The sequence below is a fragment of the Planococcus citri genome, chromosome 3 (genome assembly GCF_950023065.1).
Source record: "Planococcus citri chromosome 3, ihPlaCitr1.1, whole genome shotgun sequence".
Taxonomy (NCBI): Eukaryota; Metazoa; Arthropoda; class Insecta; order Hemiptera; family Pseudococcidae; genus Planococcus; species Planococcus citri.
In genome coordinates, this window is record NC_088679.1 from 36,312,876 (window position 1) to 36,337,235 (window position 24,360).

Here is a 24,360-nt window from a genome sequence, read left to right on the forward strand (position 1 = left end):
ACCTACAACTCGTAAGCCCATACATTTCACCAGAATACACACTAGAGTTCAAATTTACCCTTCGCTGCGTTTTTCGTTCCCTCGCCTCACCTTTCCCAGTGGTAAAACTGGTTTCAACATTGAAACGCTAAAAATTATCTTGAAAAATTAAACGAACTCCGTTGCATAAAATTTTACACAATTGCGACGCTAGAACACCATTTTTATAGCATTTTCAAAAACCGCTTCATTTCTGTAACAAACGTTGGTATAATAAAACCAATGGTATCAAAACCGCCTGCGTCTCATTAAAGGTAATTTAAATTAACACGACGATTCTGTTTCTGTATTAACTGCTTCGTGTAATTAAGCTCAAAAATGGCTCGAAAAAAAAGGAAAAATCGAATTTTATATCAACTTTTTCCCTCGTTTAATGATAATGAACTTAAAATTCCTTTTCTTCCAGTTTTTTTCCTACTCTTTTTGTATTTTATGTAAATATATTTTTATTTTTTTCCCACTGGATGGAGGAATTTGTTAAGCGAAGCTAAAACTCGGTTTAGCGGTTACAAGCTTGAAATTAATTCTTACTCGATGATTTTAGGATGAAATTTTCTAACGAGTTTTCGAATAACGAGAAAAAAGTAGCTAACAATTCTCTCATCGTCAGATTTTCTCAAAGATAACTTTGAAAACTACCATAACGAGAGCAAAATTGTATAAATGACGTCGCGATTCGATGCACCGGAAACGAGAGACGATTTCACGCCGAAGATACCCTTACATTTACGTGTGTACTCGTAATGGAAAATTTCTGGCGTACGGCATACAGAAATGTCACTATAGACATAGAGTCGATTTTTATCTGTTTTCATAGCCAAATAGAATCTAATAACCTTGTTCGACAAAGGATTATCCCAGCTTTTTCATTGATTCGACCAATATTTCAATTCTAAAAATAAAAATAGAAATATTCTCACATTAAATTTTTGTTTAGACTTTGGAATTAGGTACAGTAGGTCACCGAATGATAGTTTGCGAGTACCTACATTATGTTGATATGAATATGATGTTTGGCGTTGTATTTGAATGCAATGTAATGTAATGTCAAGCCTAGCTTCATTTCCAAATTTAAAGCAAGAATTCAAGAAACAAAAATAAGAAAATGACAATTCAGTAGGTACCTATGTGATCTGATTTGATTGAAAATAGCGATTAAATTATGCTTCATAGGCAATTAGGCATAAATAACAAAATTGCTTGATTTTTAGCAACAAGTCAATAATGAACATTAATTATTGTATTGAAACACAAGAACAAGAGGTTCACGGGTAAATTGAAAAACAACAAAAAATTTGTGAGAATATTCTTACTTTATGCCTGTTACCGTAATATAATGAATCACTACTTCAAAGGGGAGAACTAAGAAATACTCCGAGGAGAATAACTTACCTGGCTAGCTCAGCAGGATGGCGTTATAAGAATAAACCACAGAATGTGGATAAAATACACACACATGTTACACAAATGGTATATTTTATCACGAAGTGTGTCCCGATGGACGATTAAACCGAAATTAACACCAAATTAACCAAGATTATCCGAAATTAACCAAGATTCACAGATTACAACACATGTTGGTCTGAGAATTAATATATCAGTGCATCCGAGCACTTCTTTAACACGGAAGTCCATCTCTCCGGCCGAAAGAAACAGAACTACGCCGTTCCACACGCTCGTAGCTGCGTCTAGGGTGCAGCTCCGAGTAGGACAACGCAGTGTTACCATAGGGAGTAATACATAATAGTACACACAGGCAGGTTAGGCATATGAGGATATAACATATGCCCCTCCGAGATTAGCTTTGATGATGAGCTTCTTCATCGGAGACAATTACGGATACATTATATACCACATATGAGCTAGAACCTGACTATGAGTAATATTATGGGTATATACTTCTGCCCCCCGTATTTTCTACGATGAGAAAATTACGAGAGAGACAAAAGTGTGTTAAATTTAGAGGTGTGAGGTTAAGCGCTATTCACAACGCCGTATTGCACCAATTGGCCACCAGTAACTGGCACCCTAAGGCACCAAATCACCAACGCACCAACCAATAACAATACGTCACCATGAACGCATACTAAACGACACTAAGACAGGATCAAAAGAGAGTTGAAGAAACTTCGGCAGGTAACACCGCGTTTTGATCACAAATGGATCGAAAACAAGGGAGGGAGTGTGGAAGGCGAGTTCTTCCCTTCTCTGAACATAATAGTTCGTAGAAGGGGGGAAGGGGAGCTGTTTGTCATATACCATGATATGAAAAAACAGACGATGTTAAAAAGGGAAAGTTTTGGAGAGCCTAGGCTAAAAGTGCTAATTGTTGGGAAAAAGCTTGCACAAATGGCAACTGCTATCATAAGCAAGGAATAGCAATAACACAAATGGTTATTTGGGTTCAGAATTATCACAATGGATATTTTGAACAGACAAGGTACAACTTAAAAAGATAACACAACTTAAATTCTAACAAGTACTCAATTCCAATTTTCATTAATTCGTTTGTTCGTGTAGCTTTTTGATCGTTAAAAACCAGCTGTTGATTTGATATTCCACTGTATTGACGATTAAAAGGTTAAATATGATTATCAACTGGATCACAAAAAGAACATCCAGACTATGCAGGTGTGATACAATAACACAAGAAAAATTGTTTTTAAAAAAAAAAAAAAAAGAAAAAATAAAAAATTTACAGTGAGCAATCTATGTGTTACAATGCACAGAAATAAATAACAGTGGAAAGTTACATCAATAAATAATAAATACAATGTTTAGAATCAATCTTGAAAACAATAACAAAAAATACAAAAAAAAAAAAAAATGTTAATAAATTTACAAAGAAACATAGCATAATTACGTGTGTGAGAAAGAGAGCTTATTATAAAGCATTCTCGTTTGTAGCATTTGGTACTTGTAGAAATTGATTTTCAGAATCGAAAATACTTCTCAACAATTGATTATAATTTGAATTTTAGCATCAAAATTTCAAATTTGAACAACTGTAGGTTGTGAAGTTGTGTTCTTGGGATATTCTTGAGTATCATAACTCGTAAATATTCGATGAAAGAGGCGGGGGAAGATACATATGGACGTGATAGTAACCATCATGTAGATTTTCTTATCTTGTTGAATCACGAATCAGCAACTTGGTGAATCTTGGTTGATAGTGGTTGGGAAAAATAAATGCCTTTTAGGGGAAAAAAGATTCACCTTATTTACTGATTTTGCTTGTTGAAATTGGAGCTGAAAAATTTCAATCTTCCAATCTCAAGGTCTGGTAATTTGATGAAAATTTACCCTTTCATCGGAAGGTAATTAAACTGAAGTTGAAAAATTTCAATCTTCAATTCTCTGAATTGAATGTGTGTTGGGACATGCAGCACATCTGTAGTTGGTAAGGTAAATTTATGATTAAAAAAAAAAAAAAATGGGAAGAATGCATTCATCATAGAATGGATTTTTGAAGAAGTTTTAGGGAAGGGTATTTTTAATTTCCAACTCGTCATGTTTTGAGAATTTGGTCTCTTCACATGGTTGAAGTATTGGAAATTCACTCTACTCTGGGCCAAAAAGCAACTAATTGTGCAAGTTTGACACCTGGATACCACATATGCGGGGCATACGTTGTATCAGGTGCATTTGTAGAGTGGTTTTTCAAAAAAAAAAAAATTCTGTTTTGAATTCATTTTTGGGGAATTTTACTAACATTTTTCTCCAAGTTATTAGGATCAATAGCTTGAGGGGGAGAGGGGGTGGATGTTTTTGCCCCTGTTGATGGTTATATTCTCTCCAATCAATTCGAAAGAAAAAATTCACCATGGAATTTATTTTCAAATGAAATTGTTTGGAATTTTGGAAAACTACTGTCTGATTTTTTCAGCTGAGAAAATCTACCCTATCTTGGTTTTGAAATTTGGGAATAGGTATTGTGTTGTACCTATTTTGGCTGAAAGTAAGGTATTTTGGAGCATACGTTACATCCACCATTGGTAGGCTAAATTCTCTCTCAAAAATTAATAGAATTCATTATCGAATCAATTTTTTGAGAAAAGAATTTTGTGGGGGATTTCTGTAAGGTGAAAAGTTGCTCGTTTTGGAAATTATTTGAGTATAATAACTCGTAAATTTCAAAACGAGAGAGCAATGTGGTGTTGGTGGTTTTAGTGCCACTGCTTTCACTTCTCAGGAGTGTTATTGTTTATTTTCAGATTTCAACACGTTTCAATTTGGATAAAAATGTCTACGTGATATTATTCATCGTGTGTACATTTTCCATCTTGTTGAAATGAGAATCAGCAGTTTGGTGAATTTTTCGAGATACAATAAATACATATCTTTTCAAAATTCAACCAGTCTGTTGATTTGTCTTGTTGGATTGGGTATTGAAAAATTTCAATTTTCCCACTCAACAACTGAATGATGCGTGTTTTACCCTGTCTCTGTGAAAACAATGGGGACATTGAATTTGAAAAATTTTGAATTTCAATTTTTGGATATGACGTAGGGAGTTGAATTAAATTCACTATGGAATCAATTCTTTTGGGAATGGTTTGGGACAGGGTTATTTTCTTCAGAGAAATTACCTCACTTGGAACCAAAATGCAACTATGTGCCATTTTAGTCCCCTTTGAGTACCACATATCGGGGCATATGTTATACTGTTTGTTTTCGTAAGGTAGTCTCTCCAAAAAAAAAAAATCAATAAATTCAGTATCGAATCTATTTTTGAAAGTTTTGGGAAAATGTCATATAGTGAAAATTCAGGATGGTAGGAATTTTGGCCTATCTTGGTTTGAATTTTGAAAATCAGTATTGAAATTCTATTCTTACCTGCTTGGAGTGGACACAAACTTCCTTGAAAAAATTTCTCGAAAAATTTCACAATGGAATTATTTTTCAAGATGGGCTATTTCAGTTCTATTGGAATCAATGGCAGGGAGGAGGGGGAAGTCCTTGCCCCTGCTGAGGGTGTTTTTCAACTGGTAGGGATTTTTGAGCAAAGATTACAAGTCAAAAATTTGTCAAAATTTGCATAATCGCAAGTTTATGAGGTTTTTTGAGTGTAAACTTCCCCAGGAAACTTTGCCCTACCTTATGGTGGATAAATGACACTGAAACATTTCAGTTATCATGGTTTGGGACACATGTTATCTTGGTTACTTGGATAAATTTTCCAAAAAACCAAAAAAAAAAAAAAAAAGGAAAAAAGGAAGAAAAAAATGCATTCAGTATCGAATTGCATTTTTTTCAAATTGCAAAATTTTGAAATGATTTCTCCCAACCTATTAAAATTAATAGTTTGAGATCGTGGAAAATACTCTTACTCCATTTGACAACATTGTCACCTGGTTTAGAATTTCAATGTGGGAAGTTTTCGTTTCAAAATTTTCATTGATTTGGGAAAAATTCACCTGAAGTAATTTTCTAAGACTTAGCTTTTTGAAAATTTTCAAGTAAATTTTTAAATTGCAGTTATTTGAGTATTTGGAAAAACCTTTGGTTCAAAAATTGCTCAAGATTGAGCACTTTCTGATGGATTTTCTATTCTCAATTTGGGTATTTGAAAATTTCAACCACTGTGTTGCAAAAAATAGGATCATTACTGCTCAGTGATTGAACTGGGGTGTGAGATAGAATTGGATGAAAGATCTTCCGCACTCTTGGCTTCAGATACCTTGGTAGGGCTGAGGTGTGTGACAGAGAGCTTGCACCCCTCACAGAGATGATCGAGGATTTCAGTTGTTTCTAAAATCTAACAGAAAAGGTGATTGGGGGGGGGGGTCAGTTGGACAGAATTCTTGCGAAAATAATAAAATATTACCGGAAATGCGTGAAAAAAGCAATACTAGGGATAAATAATATGTCTGTCAAGTTGGCGTTGGGAGCCTCGTTGACACGTTTACGTTAACACTTTGATTTTAAATTTTAAAAGCATAAAATAACGATTGTACTCACCAAGTATCAGGAACTCCAAGTATCAGGAACTGTCAGCTTACATTAGAAATTGAAAAACGAAAACGATTATACATACGCGTACGACACATTTTATTGTTTAAAAAAAAAAAAAAAAATCACGTCACTTGAAAAAAGAGCTTAAAATTTCCAAAAACTGGAAAACTTCAAAAGAAATCATCATAATCAACATTTTTCACAAATGGAAAAAAATGATTATGCCTTCTTACAAATAGCATCAAAAGTAAGAAGAAACACATGTATAATAACAGTGTGGGTAAATCAATTTCAAATAAAAAGGAATAAATTTCTCCAATATTGGATTTGATACAAGCAGGAACACAAAAGAAATGATCGGAGAGCTCATAGCAGAATCGCTTGTTGGCTCGTGTGCTTATCACATTCACCCTACCCCGCACCTTCTAACAAACTGTCGAGACAGATGTCTCGGTGCCAGGATGGCGGCAAAATGCATAATGCGGCCTGTGCTGATGAGCCGATTGCTGGAACACAAAGAACTACGTAGTTGTAAAATTACAACTGTGTAGTGCCAGGGTTTCTCAACTTGGGGTTTTATTAAGATGTGCTTTTGACGCAAAAAAATTCTTCATTTTGACGAGGGAAACAATTATTTAACATTAAATAACTTGTTTTTGGGGTAGAATTTGGAATTTTCAGAATTTTTGAAAAATGACAAATGCATTTTTGACTCAAATTTTCTGAAAATCGTGAATTTTTGAACAATTTTGGACACAAAATCATATTTGGTGCCGCATTATTCGTTGATGGGGGAAAACATTATTCAAGATTGAATAAATATTTTTAGAGTTGAAATTGGCCTTTTCGAGAGATCTGAAAAATGACAATGCATTTTTGGCTCAGATTTCCCAAAAATTACTAATCATGGGAAAAAATACTTTTCAACATTGAATAAGTATTTTTGATTTGGAAACTTGCATTTTCAGGTTATTTGAAAAATGACCATGCATTTTTGATTCAAATTTCCCAAAAATTGCAAATTTCTGAACAATTTTGGACTCAAAATCATATTTGAGACCAAATTACTCGTTTTCATGGGAAAAACTACCATTCAACATTGAATTAGTATTTTTTGGACTCGAAATTTGCGTTTTTAGGGTATTTGAAAAATGACCATGCATTCTTGGCTCAAATTTTCCCAAAATTGCAAAGTTTTTGGGCGGTTTCGAATGCAAAATTACATTTCACATTGAATTGTTCAAATTTGGGGGGAAAAATATTGTTCAAAATTGAAATAATATTTTCGAGGTAAAAATTCACACTTTTGAGATATCTGAAAAATGACAATGCAATTTTGGCTCAAATTTTCTCAAAATTGTGAATTTTTGAACAATTTTGGAGTCAAAATCATATTCGAGACCAAATCATTCGTTTGAAGGATGGGAAATTGCTAAAAATGGAATCTATTGATTATTATAAGTCAATAGATTACTCATCTGTTGAAAATGACCATTTATTATAAAATAGGTATTTATTGAACAACATGGGGAAGCTTATTATAGCTAAAAATGACAGTGCATTCTCAACTATTTACAAGGCAGTGGTGACTGTGGTTTCCATTTGTTGTTCTATAGAGTCTGTGGGGGTGTAAAAATTGACATTTGCCCCAGCTGACATTGATGGAGTGGAGATGCTGTTATTCACAGTATCGTGAGTTTGAGCATCGGAAGTGGGGGGAGATTGTACAGTGGGGGTGTTAGTAACAACACTCACCCCTGTTGAAGTACTTGGTTCTTGGTCCCAAACTGGCTCTAGGTGAATTTCAACCTGAATTTCAAGTTGATTTTCAGCTTAGGGTGTGACAGGATCGTCATTACTTTAGGACTTAGGACAGAGTTTATTGTGGGGGGGTTTCTTCATCCTCAGATTCCTCTGATGAACTGCTTTCAGAATCGGAAGCGTGAATCGGCTCCAGCCCATGTTTATTAAAAATTAGAGCAATGGGATTCGAGGTAGGAGGGGGGTGAGATGGGATTTTAACATGGAATTTCTCTCTGGGATGCTCAGGTTTTGCAGTATTCGCAGATTTCTGAGCATCAGAGTTGGAATTTTTAGTTTCTGACTGACCAAACTTCTTTTTAGGGGTAATGATTAAGACATCGTGTTCGTTGACGTTTCCACCTAACATTTTCCTAAATTGGCGTTGGAGGGTAGCCATATCAGAGAGTTCAACTTCCTTGGAACCATCGTTATTATAAACTGGGGTTCCAAATTGTTGGTAGCTGGTCTTGGAGTAAGCTGGACCTGAGAACACAATAGGTACCTCGTTTTCTGGGTCAACATCATCGTTGGAAAAAAATTCCAATTTACTGATGAGTTTTTCCACAGATTGGCCATCTTCCTTAAGGTAAATTCTATACTCTAAGGGACATTTGCTGACAAGAAGGTCGACAATGCAATCTTCAATGGCATATTTTTGTTTCATGAGCGTTTTAGCCCAACGAATCATTTGGTCAGCCATTTCTTTAGGACCTGAGGGGGATCGGAAACGTAATTCGCATTCCCTAAGTGCAGCATTCTGATGAGCTTTGTCCCAATAAAAATCGAAAAATTTCTGGATAAGCATATCGTAAGAAATCACATTCTCTACTTTGCTTCTCCAGGTGTCGGCATCTTTTGCTTTTACTGCTCCGATGAACAAGAATATTTTGTGAGCTTCCACAACATTCGAGTTCTCGAAGTATTTTTCAAATTGTGAAACGAATTCATGGGGGAAAAATTTCCTAGACTCATCATAAAAAATACCTGCACTTTTTAGGGAGGTGGCATCAAAGGGCATGGTTTTGGACTTCGGTGCATTAATAGCGTTGCTGCAATTGTGGGAGCCACCAAATTGGGCTTTTTTCACTTTTGCAAGCTCCGAAGCCATCACCTGGCAGTCTGCCACGTGTTGATCCATTTTGGTATCCCTATCTTCCCTATCTTTGCGAAATTCGCGTGCAGTATTCGCTGCGAGTTCGCGGGCTTCTGAGGCTGTATTAGTGGCTAGGGTGGCATGTTCTTCAGCTGTTTTGACAATATTGTCAGCCCAAGAACTGCATTTTTGTTCAAATTTCTTGAACTGTTTATGGGTTTTTTTAATTGCTTTGGTATTAGCAGTCAATACCTTAGCAACCACCTCCTTATCCTTCTCTAATTCGCGAATGTACTTATCATGTACAGCCTGGCCTGCCCTAACTTTCTTAATCATCTGCATCTGTGATGACCACGTGTCCTTGAATAATCCCAGAAGTGGATCGTTAGTATCAACGTCTTCTGGCAATTCTGGGAATTCTAGATCAGTAGTATCAGTGATCAATGAATTCTTGTGTTGTAATTGTTGGTCACTTTGTGCATTCGATTCAGGAGTAGGCTTAGAAGGAGGAGGGAGGGTGGTTTTAGCTAAATTAGTGGATTCAGAATCGTCAGAATCGACCTCCTCTGAATCCTCTCCATCCACCTCAGAATCGAGTGGAGTAACTGGAGAATTATCCCTACTTTTGAAAAATGAGATGTAGGAAAATGGGCTTAAATTATTAGCAATCTCAGCCTGTTGGGTGACAGGATCGCTAGTATTCTGTTCACAAATGGAATTAGAATCACGATCCTGCGAATTATTTACATAGTTTGGGCAAGACTTTTTGTGTCTACCTAATATGCAGAGACAGTGGTAGAATCTTGGCATTTTGGGAAAAATTGATACGAGACAAAATTCACAAAAATACACAAAAAATAAAATGCGGAAATATGCACAGTATTTAAAAGCAATAATAAGCTAAGCGAAAAATAAATATGCACAATTTGAAATAAAATTGAAAAGCATTAAAAATCAAAAACGAGTAGTAATTACCTGGACACATATGTAACACACGAGGCACACAGAGAAAATAACTACTGGCTTTAGGCGCGAAGTGTTCTAAGAATAGAAAAGGGCGCAGCCGCGGCAACAGCACAATAGCTGGAAGCGGTCACGTCCGTTGGTATAGGGAGGGTGAGGTAGCTATAACAGGCCGATGTGGCTTGATATGGCGGCTCGGAACGTTCGTTGTTGTTAGGGTGGGGTGGGGTAGGTACAACAGCACAATATGGCTTAAAGTAGCTACTGCAACGTGATTGGTTCGCGACTTCGCGCTCTTTCTATGACCTTCACGCTGTTTTTGGTACCAAAATTGGCGCGATCCTATGCTGGGAGGTGGCAGGGGTAGCGGAGGTATAGATTGCACCACGTTTTCGCGTCTTTAAGTGGGTTTTGACTATGCAAACCTACCTAAAACTGACGATCACGTTTTCACATTCTCTATGACCTTCACGCTGTTTTTGCAACCAAAATTGGCGCGATCCTGCGTTGGGTGGTGGCAGGGGTAGCGGAGGTATAGAGGGACCACGTTTTCACGTTTTTAAGTAGGTTTTGACTATGCAAACCTACCTAAATATGACGAGAATAGACAGAAAAAATTACTCATTTTTCAGTTAGAATCAACTTTATTTGAGTTTGAAATATTTACACACAATGGTATTAAATATCTATTATGATATTACATACGATGATGTGAATATCTGAGTAAGGTTAATATATAATAATATCAACTCTCACACTGACTAAAAATAAATTATACCTAAATTTATTGTCCTTACGAGGGGACAAACACAAATGGTTTTTTCAGTGGGAAATTTCCGCTCTTTGTTGCAATTTCACACACAATGGTGTGAAATTTCAACTGGGAATGGAAATTTAAAGGCAGATGACGAGTGTAAGTCACCAATCTGTCTTTTTCGAAGATTATTGGGCGCCAATGTGAGAATATTCTTACTTTATGCCTGTTACCGTAATATAATGAATCACTACTTCAAAGGGGAGAACTAAGAAATACTCCGAGGAGAATAACTTACCTGGCTAGCTCAGCAGGATGGCGTTATAAGAATAAACCACAGAATGTGGATAAAATACACACACATGTTACACAAATGGTATATTTTATCACGAAGTGTGTCCCGATGGACGATTAAACCGAAATTAACACCAAATTAACCAAGATTATCCGAAATTAACCAAGATTCACAGATTACAACACATGTTGGTCTGAGAATTAATATATCAGTGCATCCGAGCACTTCTTTAACACGGAAGTCCATCTCTCCGGCCGAAAGAAACAGAACTACGCCGTTCCACACGCTCGTAGCTGCGTCTAGGGTGCAGCTCCGAGTAGGACAACGCAGTGTTACCATAGGGAGTAATACATAATAGTACACACAGGCAGGTTAGGCATATGAGGATATAACAAATTTAAAAATTTAAAAATTTATATAGGTAAATAAAATTATTTGATCGAATTAGGTATTTGAATTAAGTATATTAAAATTAAAATTGTTTTTGTAAATTATGTAAACTAGATTGATTTTTGTCTTATACCTATTTAATTTATAAATTTAGTAAGAAACTACTTCTAATCAGTTTCTTGAGAAAGTTCATCATGTTATTCATGATCAGAGTCACTTGTATGGAGGGAGGAGCAAACCTTGCCAAGTTATCCAAATGATGAAGAAGAAAAATATGTCCCTGGATACATCCTAAGATAAAGTGGCGAGAAATTTTGTATCTGCCTAACCAACAATGAAGAAGAGGTCAAAATGGAGCCATGTGGGCATTAAGATTTCTGCCAAAGATGTGTTGGTAGGATCCTAATAGAACTTGGGAAACCTACACATCCCTTATGTAGATCAAAAATTACAAATAAATTGTAATGTTAAATGTATAAAATGACACTTGTATATTTTAAATAAATGGCCAGAAAAAAATTATTGTAAATTCATTTTTATTTCGTTATAAAATCATGTATTTTGTATTATTTTGTTCATGTGATGTTGTTTCTTAGTTTGAGTGTATGATTGTATGTGTAACATGAATAAACCTTATTTATGTTACTCTAACATTGTTAATTGGTAGAAGACCTCACAGATCAACCCACAACTACATACAACAAATTGGTGTCCTGACTAGGCTATCAGGAAATGAAGTGTATAACATGATCAAGGTAAATGAATGAATGTTCTAATATTAATCACAGCGATACTAATTCTAAAAGTGAACCCAGTGAAGTAACCACTAGTACAGAATCTGAATGGAATGGCAGCCCCTTACATAATTTTTCACATCCTGTGACATTCCAGTCCAATAGTATTTTATTAGAATTTTTTTCAACATTTTATTTGCTCCAAAGTGTCCACTACTTATAGCACAGTCATGATATGCATGTAGTATCTCATTTATAAGTAGGCATGGCACAACTATTGGCCTTCTAATTCCCATTGGAGTTTTTTCATTTATAACCAATATTTCATTTAAATCATACCTTCTACTCGCCCTTTTGTACTGTTCATAATTTGGGCGTTTTTTTTATCAAGCTGGTTTTTTTTTGCTTTGATTAAATTACTACAATATTAATCTTTCTGCTGTTCTTACTTAAAATTTGTTTCAATTTTTATTTCATTTGCAACTTTGGTTCTACTGAGCACATCAGGTACCACAATTTATTTCCCTAGTTTATACCTAATGTCAAATTTGTAGGGGGAGAGTTTATCTATCATTCTCCCCATTCTGGCATTTGGGTCTTTCATACCTCTATGGCTGACCAGAGCTGCATGGGCTGTGTAAACTGTGAAAGGAATTCTAAATAAATATTCATAAAAATGTGTAATATGTAGTTTGTTTGGATCAATGCGTATCTACTTTACTCGGCAATTAACTTTACTTAGTGAATGCAACTCGTCCATATTCAACTTATGTAGTGAATAGATTAAGTAGAAAGCAATTAAAATTAATTGGTTAGCAATAAAACATATACATATTAAGATATTTTGTCGGGCACAAAAGATTTGAGTTCAAAATTCTCAGGTAGGGTAATCTATGCAAAGAGTCTGGAAAAACAACTACAGGTTAGATAGTAAGTAACTTTATTTAGTAATGCAATTTACTGGAGAACTAAGAAACAAACTCACTGATGGAGACTGAATACAAGATCACTATGTCTCTAGCAGCAAAGATCACTATGTCTCTAGCAGCAAAGGAGTTAGTTTATACATATACTCGTAAGAGAAATGTGTAAGAGAATGCTGAAAATTGATTCAATTCCCATAATGTACAAAGATTGTAGTTTGGCAATTGATGTGCGAAATCAGAGGAATCACAATCTCTCAAGCATGTTGTAAACCTGTGCTATCATTACATTCCATTCAAAGTTGCACAGAAGAATTCAATTATTAGATGGATTAGCACTGAAAATCAATTAGCTGATTTACTCGTATTTACAAAAGCTTTAGGATATGAAAAGTTTCTTAAGTTTTGATCAAAAATCTTGTTTCCAATTAATTAATTAATTAATTACATTTGTTTTGTGTTACAGAAATGCCGGATTCATCATACAAGAACGATGACTGGGGAACTTACAAGTGATTACGTTTTTATGTCGATATTGTTGATATGCGGCATTCAAGACTAGTTTACTTTATATTGGTTTACTTGCATAGTTTTAATTGTTTTAATATCTATGTGTTTTTGATGGTTTCATATTAAGTATAATCATATTAGATGCAGGTCAAAAAAAAAACATAACCTGGATTTTGACCAAAATTAGTGGGGAAGTTCACTTTGAGGAAGATTACCCAGAAAAATGTTAAGCCCTAGCAGTTTAGGAAGCTGAGCCAGGAGCCCTCAAAGTAGGGTCATTTTTGAAAAAAGAAAGTGTTTTGTCACTTTTGGGTAGTACTCGTATGACTTGTGCAATACCTCGGTCACCTCCCTAAAAAGTTGCGATTTGAGTTTCTGAAACTACTTGACCCATTGAGTTCAAAATTCGATATCACTTTTAGCCCTCTACCAAGTGCTCGAAAATGTTTGACTATTTTCTTGCGTTTTCCAGAATCCATATTCCAGACAATCGTTCAGATTCTTATTTCATGATCAGTAATCCTCACTTCGCAATACACTACTCGTAATACATTTACTTAAAATTACCTTAATTTTAATCGAAATTAGCAACAATGAAATGCAAGTTTTAGAGAGAATCTGGCTGGAAAATCTATCAAAAGTACGCACCCCCCCCCCCCAATGGGAATCGAAACTCGCGAAACAAACGACACAAAACGTTTCCACGATTCATCATCGCTATCCGCAGAATTGCGCTAAAGAAAAAAAAATAATAAAATGAAACACCTATAGTACGCGACAAGTGCAAAAAAAAGAAGGGTTATAAGAAGGGAAAACCCAACGACAAAGATTGGGAAACGCGGTCCCGGTGTGCAAAAAGTACATAGGGTATCAAGAAAAAAGTAAAAAAAAGAAAAAAAAAACTAAGAAAAATGTTCCAAGCATGTTACCCGTAACAGATGTCAATAATATCCGCTTGCGTTTGATAACAGCCTATGCATATTTAGTTACGAAAAGCGAAGATTTCCTATGCGATGGGGATGACGACAACGACAACAAAAAAAAAAGTAAATAACGGGTTACCGTCCTTATATGTATCATTTTGCCGACGTGTCTCGCTGATACTTTTCAATTGGAAAGAGTATCTGAATATTACTATTTGCGCTTATGCCGAAACGAGCACAAAAAGAGCGTATTAACAAACAATGGTACTCGTAGGTGCTTTTCTTCAAGTCGTTTATACAGGCTGGGTTTTATTCCGCGCGAAAAAATATAAAAAACGTGATTTTATTCAACCCTCTTGTTAACCTTGAATACGCGAAAAGATAGGCCTATAAATTTCATATTCAATTTTTGGTCCGGCAATTTTTTCGCAATAAATTTCACTTCGTATTATCGTCTTCTAAACTTGGTGCGTTTTCTCTGTACCAGAGAGCGCGTTGATCATATATGTACACGTACTCCTACGAGTAAGCATGCAAAAAATTCTGCTCGAAAAACTTCGCTCCCTAATCGACTACATCGCTCATAAAAACGTCTTCTTATGCACTCTCTCTCGTTAGAAGTTTAGCCTATAAACATTCTTTTTCAAACGCAAATATAACAAATCATTTACAAACTCTCTTAGTACGAACACGAAAAATAAATCCGATTCTTTAATACCTCCCAAGTACAACTATCACCCTTACTTCTATCTTTTTTTTTTACAGCCATTTTGTTATCAACATTTTTATATGAAAATTGTTTAACAGACGCTTTGCCGAAAACTTTACACCATCATATTTTTTGTTTTAGTACCACTCGTACGTATATAGGATTAAATTAGTTTTATTAGTTGTACGTATTGTAGTACTGATGGTCAAAAGTTTGCCGAATTTACTCGATGGTCGAATCGACAGTTAATCCACTATGCAGTAGGTGGCATTTCCATCTTTCGTTAAAATGATTCTATTTTATTATATCTCAACACATAACGATAAAATACAATAGAAAACTTTGTATTTTTATCGTATACAAAAGCTTTATCATATTTTATAACTTGGAAAAAAATATATCTTGCAGTCGATCAACGAGAAAAAAGAAACATTTTTAAAATAAAAAGAACACGCGTCAAAGAAGCAATACGTCGTTTCTTTTTTTTACCCCTTTATCTGCTCGAAATTTTTCATTTTATTTTAGTTATTATTCTTTTTCAATAGGAATACCATAGGATGATTATTATAAATAACCTTAGAATGGAAACACGTGCACGTGCAGTAAGCGTATTTGTAAGTATGTATCGTTTTCATCGCACAATTCGCAAATTTTTCAAATCGTTTTGTTTGATAGCTCATCTCTCTCAATTTTCAATTTGAATGATGTTCACTTGATCAACGAATTGGGAAATGAAGCCCCCTCCCCCTGTATGCCCCCTACAGGTCTGAGGAAAGTAAAGGTGATTTTCGGTGGATGGTTTGAGATGACCTCACACAACAATTTCGGGCAAAATCGGAGGACCTCTGTGGGAAAAAAAACATGTTGAACTGCTATACAGGGTGTCTGGCGAGCGGATGTTAAAACTTCAGATTTGAATATAACCCCCTACGCCTTTAAAAAAAACCTTTACGGATAAGTTGTCTATCTTTAAATTTGAAGGGGCAACCGAGCTTTGGAAAAAATTGGAGAAAAACGTATTTTTGACCTTGGGAATGGGTATTACATACTTGGTAAAGTACACAAATTTTGTTATTATGAATTTTTGCCCAACTTTGAAATTGAAGGGGCTAGAAACATTTTGAACAAAAAATTGAGAAAAATGTGTTTTCGACTTTGTGAATGGATAGTACTTTGAAAAATAAACAAATTTTGTTATTATGAATTTTTGCCTAACGTTAGAATTGAAGGCGTCAGAAAAATTTGTTTTTCTTAAAATACTTTCTTTTAAAATATTTCTGACGCCTTCAATTTTAAAGTTGGGCAAAAATTCATAATAACGAAATTTGTTTACTTTACCAAGTACTACCCATTCCCAAGGTCAAAAATACGTTTTTCTCCAATTTTTTTTCCAAAGCTCAGTTGCCCCTTCAAATTCAAAGATAGACAACTTATCCATATAACGTTTTTTTTTCAAGTCATACCCGGTTATATCCACAGCATCTTTGTCAACTTTTGAACTTTCTCATACCTCGCAGGACCTAACAAATATCCTAAAAACTCCTTCAAAAATTACGTATACGCTCAAAAAAATACTTCACGCAAAAATAAACAAAAAACCAATTCGAAAATGTAAAATATTTTAAAAAATTACATTTTTTTTGACAGTCAATGAATTAGGTAATTTCTCTCGCGGGCATTTATTTACTTGAAAAAGTGACTCGTCTAGTCATTTGAAAATTAAATGAATTGGTATGAGTACTTGAAAAATTGTATTTAAAAAAACTTCATAATTACGTACCTATTTGAAATCCAAAAATTTGGAAAGTTTCGAAAAATCAAAAAATGCCAACTGTTGAAGTACGTTAATTCTCTCTAAATTTGAAACAGTCAAATTTCACTGATTAGCAGTCACGACATTTTGCCTTTTTAAAAAGCAGTAGTTTTTCACTATTTTGCAGTAAAAAACTACTGCTTTTAAAAAGGCGAAATGTCGTAATTTAGAGAGTTCATAGAACAATAACGAGCAAATTCACCTGTCAAATCATTCGATAAAACACAAAAATTTTCTCATTTTCACAAAAAAACGAATAAATCGAGTCAAAAAATTACGAGATTCAGTGGAGACTCCGCAGCGACAGAACATATTATAAAACTGATAGCGGGTAGTTTTTTCCTTTCTTTTTATTACACTCGAGCCAAAGTAATAACAAAAAATTAATTTCAAAAGATCGAATAAGCACACCGAAGAAATTTTTCCTATAGGCGAGAAAACGGGCACAAATATCGAGACCGTGTTAAAGGAAACGGCGTAGCGGTGGCGCGACTTTAATGGGTTTTATTATTTTTTTTAAACGTTTGACAAAACACGTGGCTAATATTTTTAAGGGAAAAATAAAAGGGAGCCAGTTTTCTTTATTGATACAAAATATCGCTTGTAAAATTTAAGATAGGAATTTTTTTATAGGGTCAATAGTTCATAATTCAATTTAGCGATAAAAATGATTTAAAATGGTCATTACATTTTGCGATCTTTTTTTCCGCTATTATCACAGGGTGTTCGGAGATTATAGGCTAGATAGCTGATTGTTTTTATTTTGGGTCAAATTCGAGAGCAGAAAATGATAAATGAAGCGGAGGATTTTTTTTCGTTCGTTTACAAACATACTTAACTATAAGTGCAGCAATCGCTTCGGGAAAAAGGTCTTAATACTTATACGCGGTAACAGGGTGTTCCGAAAATGAAGCGAGTGAGGCTAAAATGTTTGACATCAAGTATAACAAGAGAATGAGAGGCAGACGAGTCCAAAAAAATTATACCAATTGAAAACAAGCAGGCTTCACAACAAAATAAAATGAAAACAACTGGTCTTCCCTCCAATTATTGACTCTTTAAGTGATTGAAAATATTATCGATTACACCTCTGGAAAAACTGGTCAAAAAAATTCCAAACTCAACATAGACTTTGACGCTGTCGTGTCAAAATCGTCGAAATGTAAATTTGTACGAGACGATGCTAAACATCTGCGCAAGAAATACGCTTTAATCGGTTGAGCTTTCGATATTAAGTGTTAAATTATGTAATACTTAACAAGAATGTGAACCGGCAAAATGGAAGATTTAATCCCGCGCATCTCGCTCACCCAGCTTCGTTCATCCTTTAACATCATCTGCATTTATTAATTAAAATTCTCATCCGCCGAATTTCGCAACTTATGCAACAAGTAACAAATCTTGTACAAATTCACAATTAACCTTAATACCTGCTCGACACTTTGTTCAAAAGGTATTTGCATCGCCGACATTTTACGTGGCCATCTGCAACGGTACAAGACCCTGTCTTCTTTGCCATGTACCCGAAAGCATGTTCAAAAAAACATCCAATTTCCCGCAGTCTTTGAAATCTCGAGGGGTGAAAACCGCCAGATAGGTAGCTAACCTTTTCGCATACCATAATTTCGACACAATGGATGAAAACTGTTTAATACGAAAATAACGAGCGATGGTACTCGCGCAAAGGAAATAAATAAAAATCGACGTGAGTCGGGAAGAAATAAAGAACAAAATAGATTTATAAAGAATGGAAAAGATAAGTTTCGCTGTTTATGTTTGTCGAATTGAAACTCTTATCTAAGTATCTCATTCGCCTTCACTTCAACACTTTGAAAAAGCGAGGGGTCGGGCCGGTTGGATAAAATCAAATTACTGATTCGTGTGAAAGTCCTTTTCGTTTTCTCATTTCGCGAGCTTCCAACTAACGGATAAAATGGCTAAACTAAGTTCTCAAAATTTCAAACCTTCCAAGTGTCTGCAATTCAACATTTCTTTGTACTTTTTTCCTCTCACATACTTCCTGTTACTCAAACTTACGATTACGAATCGTATGTAAAGGTTTAATTATGCGAGCAAAGTATCGTAATTTGTAGAAACAACCGAAACATAAAGATTACCCATCTAATGAAACGTGCTTGAAAACTATTTTCTACTCCAGCCTCCAGCTCTTTCTCTTCGCTAGCCAATTCTGTTTCAGACAGCATTTCAGTTTTGTTGTTTGGTAACTAGCTAGTAAAGACACACAGAAAAGCGCTAAAAAATATTATAACATGCGTATACGATACCATAAGCAAGTACAGGACACAGGTAGCCACCATCACGAAGTCTACACCACACGCGTTCAACGACAACTAATAAATAAAGTGAACTGAACTCAATAAATCACAACAACCGAAGAACCGAACTTCGTCGAGATCGAACATCGACGGCCGGAAATGTAGAAAGAAATTTGCTGATTAGTTGAAACACTAACGAAGCTACTGCAGACTAGAAAAATATCGCGGAGTAAATCAGTCGAGGCATCAATTATTACTTATCAGTTACAAAATGACGACTGATAGAACAGCTCACAAAATGTTTACCAATTCTGCAATAAGATAGACCACGATACAAAAGGAAAATAATCGACGAGCTGGAATGGAATTTTTTATGAAGACACACACTAGGTTACTTGCTTATTGTTAGATGCTTACTCAGAAGATGATGCAATTTAATTTTTAAAATGATACTCTTACATTAAATTTAAACAGGCTGCAATGATTTCTTGAGAAGAAAAATTCATTTAGAGGGAAACCTTGGAATAAACGTGGGTAAGACTCGGGAAACAGAAAAAAATTGTCATGAAGATAATTCACTCAATCAAAACTGAAAGCACGAGTTTTCAATTCTCATTCAATACGAATAATCCTCCGAAAATTCATTCATTACAAATCATCAACGATCCCAGCAAGTTTTAGAGTATGGCAAAATATCACCATGACTTCTTGTCCAGAACTTGAGGAAAATCCAAACGACTTGTAAGGCCAATCAACGAATCAAATTTTAGATCTGCAATAGCTCAACCATGCACGGCAAGATTTCCTTTCCGCATTTTTTCGACAAATACAGTAGGTACCTACTAAATCCCCAGGTATATAAAATCACAAACATTTCAAATCAAGTCGAATTAAAGCAACATGATGGGTCGAAAATTTATTTGACACCCTGTTTTTCCTGTACATATGTATAATGTATTTCAGAATTGTAGGCTGTAGTGGGGGAAGTAGTGAACTACGTCAGAAAAACGTGGTATAAATAATTGAAGTTTTTAAACTGATTCTACTCTAACACAATTAGGTAAGAACTCGTTAAGTTATAATCCTCTTCGAACAGCTTGTACCCTGATATACCATACCTACTCACTGTCTTCCAGAGGTACTGTCATCATAACTGATAAGGAACGGTTGAAAAATACTGTATCATTTCTGAGAATTGTGCGATTTTATCTCGTAGCCTTATCTCAATTCTGGAAATCGTACCGAATATTTGATAAAAATTCTCCTAAAGACGATGGACATTCTGATTTCTGTTCTCAAACGTTCTACGCTTTTCAAATTGAAAAAAAAAAAAATGACTTCGAAAGTGGTCCTGTGCTGTCGATAGAGCAAAAAGTAAAATATGATATTAATCAATAATCAAGCCGACAAAAATGAAATTATGAACGGTGGTACACTACGATAAGGCGTCTCAAGTCATACGTCATGTGAACGTTTAGCACGCAAAAAAATGATTTCTTCATTTTTATGAAAATATTCATTTCGAATCGGGACCACAGCGATAGCTTCTTTGGGCAGAGCAAGTAAATTTTTAACCAAAGCATGAAAATAATTCTTAATTCGAGGAAGTTCTCTAGAGGGAGGAAGGTGTATTTATCGCAGGTACTTTTGAATAATCGAAATGAGCCTCATTAATTCAAATTTCAGAGATAAAAAATACTGGTTATTCATGTTAAACTAATAAGGCTCAAAAAAAGTTGGCATAAAAAGAACGTTTCCCAATGTGCGGATCAAAGAAGATTTTTGGAAATGAGAAAGTCGAAATTTATTAAGATTATTTTTTACAAAACATTCATATTATTATGTACAGTTGAAATAATCGTGAAAATGAACATTAAAAAATTATCTATTGCATAGGAAGAACATTTTTTTGAGAACATTAACTATTGGAGCAAAAAATCCACTCGAGAGTGCATACAACTCGAAAGTTCCAAAAAATGTTGAGAATAGCATAAAAAAATTCGATTTACTTATTCCAGGTTAAAAAAGGACAGTATTTCACGTGTTCAAATGATCCCAGCAATCTCCAACTCTCCACATTGGGTGGGAAAACTCAAAATCTTAACAGCAGCCACTTCAAATACGACGAAATAAATGAAAGTCGACGAGTGATTGAAATAGAGAAACAAATAATATATTCAAATAAAACAAACAACTCGTAATTAGCAAAAATCAGTAGGAACACCAAATTGACATTATTCACATACAACGAACAAACAGCAAGTGCGGTGAGTTGAATAAGCTCAGGACGCACATCGTAGGCTTAAGGCCTGGTTACACAGAGCAAGTATCACAAACAGTTAAGCGGTAGGGAGCGCAGCCTAGCGGCCACCAACACTCCCTCCCTGCGCTCGATAGCGCTTAAACAACGTATTTACAGCTTAAATTATAAATTCAGGTAACAGATATCAAAAACGTACAAATAAATCACACAAAAAAAATAATTCATCTTCGGGTAATCAAAATTAATACTAGACAAACCAAAATCAGGAAAAATCGGGCAAAAATCAGTCTCTCGGATACGCTTGTTCTAAAAGCGGATGGCAGGGTTGCGGAACGATAAAACAAAACGGTATCAGTACGTGGTATTGGTATTTCAAATGTGGTGGCTAAAACGGTATTGGTTTTTCGGTTTTCATCAATTTCTACCTCAAAATTTCGGTTTTCGGTATCGGTTTTTCCAATTTTTGTGAATTTTATTTCGGTTTTCGGTTTCGGTATTGGTATTTTATCACCCAAAAATCAAGCTAATTACAGAACACTTTGGCTTAAAATTCAGAAATTGAGAGAGTAGTAGTATAAAAGTTGAAATGAGAATGAAATGAGAGGAAAATCAACAAAGAAAAGTGATCATTGAAATGAATAAACTCATTTTGTTTGATGTTGGAATTGTTTCATTTGCAGAAATATGCAAAAATGAGTACCAAAATACAGATTTTAAAATAATTTCGGTATTGGTTTTCGGGATTTTGTACCGATTTTGAAATTATATTGGTATTTTCTAAATCGGTTTTTCATTTGTCAACTTATTGGTATCGGTTTTCGGTTTTTTCAATTTTTTTCAAAAATTAGGTGGTTTTGCCGGTATTGGTTTTTCGGTATCGGTATCGTTCCGCAACCCTGGCGGATGGTTTCCCAAAGGTCGATCCGGAGGATTATCCTTATGGGAATCGGATTCGGCGCTTGAGATATAGTCTTCGCAAACGCCTTCGTCGAATTCGGCGGCAGCTTTCTTATGCGCTTTGTTGCGCTTCTTCGCAGCTTTCGCCTTATGACGTTTTTGGTCAGCAATATTCATCCGTTCCACACGTAAAATATCATATGTCCTCTGCGGGATTTCTTTCAGCGTCAGGTTGTGATCTCGGGATAGCCGTAACATGAATTCTAACGCACTCAAAACCATATCCAAATCTCCGGGATCTGTGAACAAAGTTTAGAAGAACACGAAAACATATTTCTTCATTAGTACAGGAAATCGGGCGAATAATTTAATCAGGTATTTCAGGCGGACAATATCGGGAAAAGCTCATACTACACTCAACAATCTGTCTCTCAGCTTCTGAAACGCTTCTCTCGGTAACGCTTTAGTCAGGATATCGGCGTCTTGTTCGGCAGATTCTACCCATTCAAGTTTCACTTTATTCTTAATCACGTAATCGAGAATTGTGTAAACTTTAATTTCAGTCAGGTGTTTCAGTTTCGGGGATCCGGGTTTGTTGGTACATTTCAGGGATGCTGTATTGTCTCCGTAGATTAAAATCGGGTCAAGACGTTTTCCAGTAGCTCTTCTTACGGTTTCGTTAACTCCCACGCTTTCGAGGAGACACGAATTTATAGCTACGTACTCAGCTTCGCATGTCGAATTCGCTACAGTACCTTGTCTCTTGCTGGACCAAGTCACTAAATCTCCATTCAGACGTACTAAAACTCCGGCTGTTGACTTCTTCGTGTCGTCACAGTCACCAAAACTGGCGTCAGAGTGTCCAACAATTCCTTTCTGGGTTCCAGTATATTTCAGGCCAAGTCGGGTAGTGCCTTTCAGGTATCGGAAAATCTGTTTTACAGCTTGCCAATCAGCTTGAGTCGGGTTACACTGTTTTCGGCTTAACCAATTTATCGCGAACATAATATCAGGTCGGGTGGCATTTCCTAAGTATAATAAGCTTCCAATTGCTTCTCGGTACGGAAACGGGGCTCCATCAAATTTTGTTTGATTTAGACGATTCATTCGTCTACGTTCTTTCTTATTGTACTTCTTTCTCTTCTTTTTCTCAGGTACTTTTTCGGGTTTCTTTGATTTCGGGCACATCGGGATTTGCGTGGAATTGCAATCTTGCATGTTGAAACGCTTCAAAATTTCTTGACAATAATCGGATTGATCAAGCGTTAAAATTCGGTTCTTTCTATCTCTCTTTACATTCAGGCCTAAGAACTTAGTCGGTTCTCCCATATCTTTCATCTTAAAAATCCGTTTCAATTTCTTGATATATCGGTTCAGTATTTTCAGGTCATTTCCGGCAAAAATCATGTCATCGACGTAAATAATCAGGAAACCTTGGAACTTTCCATTACGAATCCAAAACAGGCAAGGGTCGTTCACATCAGCTTCAAAGCCAAGCTTTTTCAATTCTTCTGCGAACTTTTTATTCCAACACCGAGGGCTCTGTTTCAAGCCATATAAAGACTTCTTTAACCTCAAAACGTATTCCTTCTTTTCTTCAGCTGTTGGTTTCATACATTCATGATTGAGAAACCTGTTCTCACTGTTGTTATTCGGGAAACTGGTGCGTAAATCTTGGAAATTGCCATGTTTCGGGTGTCTTTGAATCCTCGGGCAACAAGTCGGGCTTTGTACTTAACATTTCCTTTCGTGTCAATTTTTCGTTTGAAAACCATAGTCGAATCTACGACGGTGTGTACTTTGTGTTTCGTATTAGTCGGGCGGCAAACTTTTTCCCAAACACCGTTGTTTTTCATCGACTTTAGTTCTTCATCAATGGCTCCTTGCCACTGAACTTGTTCGCTGGAATTCATCGCTTGTTTATACGTCATCGGATCAGCAATCATTGACGTCATTAACGCAAAAGTATTCAGGTCTTTGTTTGAATCGGTTATATCATAGTACTCTTTCAATCGGGCAA

General features: G+C 35.5%; 2 protein-coding genes across 2 annotated transcripts in view; both read right to left on the reverse strand.

Moving 5' to 3' along the window:
* Positions 1 to 19,280, reverse strand: part of LOC135839718 (hemicentin-1-like) — a 348,326-nt gene extending 329,046 nt beyond the window's left edge. Inside the window, exon 1 of the mRNA XM_065355879.1 lies at positions 19,190 to 19,280. The gene's annotated coding sequence lies outside the window, so the exon portion shown is untranslated. The remainder of the gene's footprint in view (positions 1 to 19,189) is intronic.
* Positions 19,281 to 22,745: 3,465 nt separating this feature from the next.
* LOC135840583 (uncharacterized) lies at positions 22,746 to 23,954 on the reverse strand. The gene has a single exon (XM_065357205.1). It carries the CDS (start codon positions 23,952 to 23,954, stop codon positions 22,746 to 22,748), a length of 1,209 nt encoding a protein of 402 aa, XP_065213277.1.
* Between the last annotated feature and the right edge of the window lie 406 nt (positions 23,955 to 24,360).

Excerpts from the sequence above, each read along its gene's own strand:
- LOC135840583 (XM_065357205.1), bottom strand. The coding sequence starts at position 23,954 with ATGAAACCAACAGCTGAAGAAAAGAAGGAATACGTTTTGAGGTTAAAG.